Source organism: Condylura cristata, unplaced genomic scaffold, assembly GCF_000260355.1.
Source record: "Condylura cristata isolate star-nosed mole 26May11 unplaced genomic scaffold, ConCri1.0 scaffold00015, whole genome shotgun sequence".
Classification (NCBI taxonomy): Eukaryota; Metazoa; Chordata; class Mammalia; order Eulipotyphla; family Talpidae; genus Condylura; species Condylura cristata.
Window position 1 is genome coordinate 261204 of NW_004567116.1, and position 2164 is coordinate 263367.

The 2164-nt window shown below is 72.7% G+C and overlaps 2 protein-coding genes across 2 annotated transcripts in view; one reads left to right on the forward strand and one right to left on the reverse strand.

Moving 5' to 3' along the window:
- The window catches only part of DGAT1 (diacylglycerol O-acyltransferase 1), a 5122-nt gene extending 4748 nt beyond the window's left edge, over positions 1 to 374 (forward strand). Inside the window, exon 11 of the mRNA XM_012725109.1 lies at positions 9 to 374. Coding sequence (XP_012580563.1) covers positions 9 to 235 — 227 coding nt within the window. The 3' untranslated portion in view covers positions 236 to 374. The remainder of the gene's footprint in view (positions 1 to 8) is intronic.
- A 585-nt stretch (positions 375 to 959) lies between these two features.
- Positions 960 to 2164, reverse strand: part of HSF1 (heat shock transcription factor 1) — a 6062-nt gene continuing 4857 nt past the window's right edge. Inside the window, exon 7 of the mRNA XM_012725110.1 lies at positions 960 to 1334. Within this exon, the coding sequence (XP_012580564.1) occupies positions 1125 to 1334 (210 nt within the window). The 3' untranslated portion in view covers positions 960 to 1124. The remainder of the gene's footprint in view (positions 1335 to 2164) is intronic.

The following is a 2164-nucleotide window of genomic DNA, read 5'->3' on the forward strand; positions in this document are numbered from 1 at the left end:
TGGGGCAGGGAGGGGGGTCGGCTCTCCCGGCCGGCAGCCGCGCCCCAGGAGCGGCCGCCTGCAGCCCGTGTGTCCCCAGATCCCGCTGGCCTGGCTCGTGGGCCGCTTCTTCCGGGGCAACTACGGCAACGCGGCCGTGTGGCTGTCGCTCATCCTCGGGCAGCCGGTGGCTGTGCTCATGTACGTCCACGACTACTACGTGCTGCACTGCGAGGCCCCCGCCGCGGGGGCCTGACCGCCACGGTCCCGGCTTCCTCCCGCCGGGAGGCCTCTCTGCCCCTATGGGGCCTCCTGCTCCCTCGGGGGCGAGACCCGGCCCAGCCGGCGCCTGGGCTGCCCCTGCCGAGGGACCGAGGTTGTCAATAAAGCGCTGTCCGGTGACCTCTGTGGCCTGCTGGGGCTCGGGGCCGGCGGGGGGCCCACACCACACCGCGGGGCCGAGGGGCGGCTGTTCTGGGGGCCGGACAGCCCCTTTCCTCAGGCGAGGGCCGGGCGGGCGGCGTCCGGCCTCCCGGCCAGTCTGCAGCTCCCGAGGCTGCCCGTGGCGGCAGGGCGGGCGTCGGTCGCCCAGAGCTTCCTTCCGCACCTGGCCGGGTGGCCCCTGCTGTCCTGTCCCGTGAGCGCAGCTCCGGGGGACCCTGTGCGAGCGGCGTACCCCGCTCCCCAGCACCAGTGGCCCCAACACCCCGGCGTGGGGCAGCCTCCGGCCGGCGGCGCCCTCGGGAGTGAGGCCCCGGGGCTGGGCCAGGCTGGCGGTCTCGCCCCTTCCAAGCCACGGTGGCCCTGGCATGGCCCTTGGGCCCCGTCGGGTGGCACCTGGCCACTCGGGGACAGTGCCCAGGGCGGGGAGGGCTCCTGCAGCCTACGGCCGGGCCAGCCCTGCCCGGCGGGGGCGGGGGTGTGGGGTGCTGCCCGTCGGGGCCCCTGCGCCCCCCGAGGAAGCAGACGCGGAGGCCGTGTGGGGAGCGGTCCTTTATAGGCGCTGCCCGTGCGTCCGCCCGGCGCGCACAGCTCTGCCCTCCGCTGCACGCGGCGCCAACATCCAAACTGCGGTGCTGGAGCTCCGGCGCTGGCCAGTCCCAGTGTGCAGGAGCCGAGCCGGCCGGGTCGCCGCCCGCCGGCCTCTAGGAGACGGCGGGGTCCTGGGCTTTGGGCGGCTCCGAGCCCGCCAGCAGGGAGATGGTGGGGTCGTCGGAGTAGTCGTCCCCCTCGGAGAAGTAGGGGCCCCCCCCCAGCTCGAAGAGCACGGGGAGGTCGCCGCCCACGTCCGCGTGGCCGGGGTCCACCAGGAGCAGGGGCTGCGCCGTGTAGTGCACCAGCTGCTTCCCTGTGGGGGAGGCGGGTCAGCGGGCGCGGCCGGCCGGGGCGGGCAGCTCTGACCCTCGGCCCACCGGGGCTCACCTGGGCCTCGCTGTCTCGGGAGACCTCTGAGAGGCCTCAAGGTCAAGGTGGGCACTGGCCGCTCAGCCGGCGCGGCTTCTGGGGCCAGGTCAGCTGAGGCAGCACGTGGGCCGGGGCCGGGCTCACACGCTCGGGCGCCGTGGGCAGCCCAGCCACGTCGCCCGCCGGGGATTGGTACAGTCTGTTCAGACCTTTGGAACGTTCCTCAGCTTTTATTTAATGTAGGAAGAATCATTTATGGAATTAGCATATAAATTGGCACAAGTCAGCAGCTCGCAGAAAGCCCTCCCAGGTGTCCGCAGGCGGCCGAGCCCCGAGGACGGCCGGGCGCCAGGTTTCCTCCCCTGGTGGCGCCCGGGAAGACGCCGCCACGCCCCCTCAGGGCCCCCGGGCCGCGCACCGGGGTCTCGCCAGAGAGCGGGAGGCGACCGGGGCGTGGGAATCTTTTCCAGAGAAATGCCTGGCTGAGGGAGACTTTTCCCGCAGGGCCAGCTTCCAGAATGGGGTTCCCACCAGGGGAAAGCGGGCAGTGGTCCCCACCCAGCTGTCGTGGCTCGTCCGGTCGGGGGCAGATGTTTTGCACATTTTATAGCCCTGCTAGCTGCAGGCCCTTTGGAGAGGGGTGACCGGTTGATCATTAGCCGTTTGCTACGTGTGGCATTCCGAGGCCTGGCCCGAGGTAGCTCCGTCCCGCGTGCTGATTCCGCCTACCCATTGGGCCATGGCTGGGCGGGCCGGCCTGCCTGGGCCGGGCGGGCGGGGC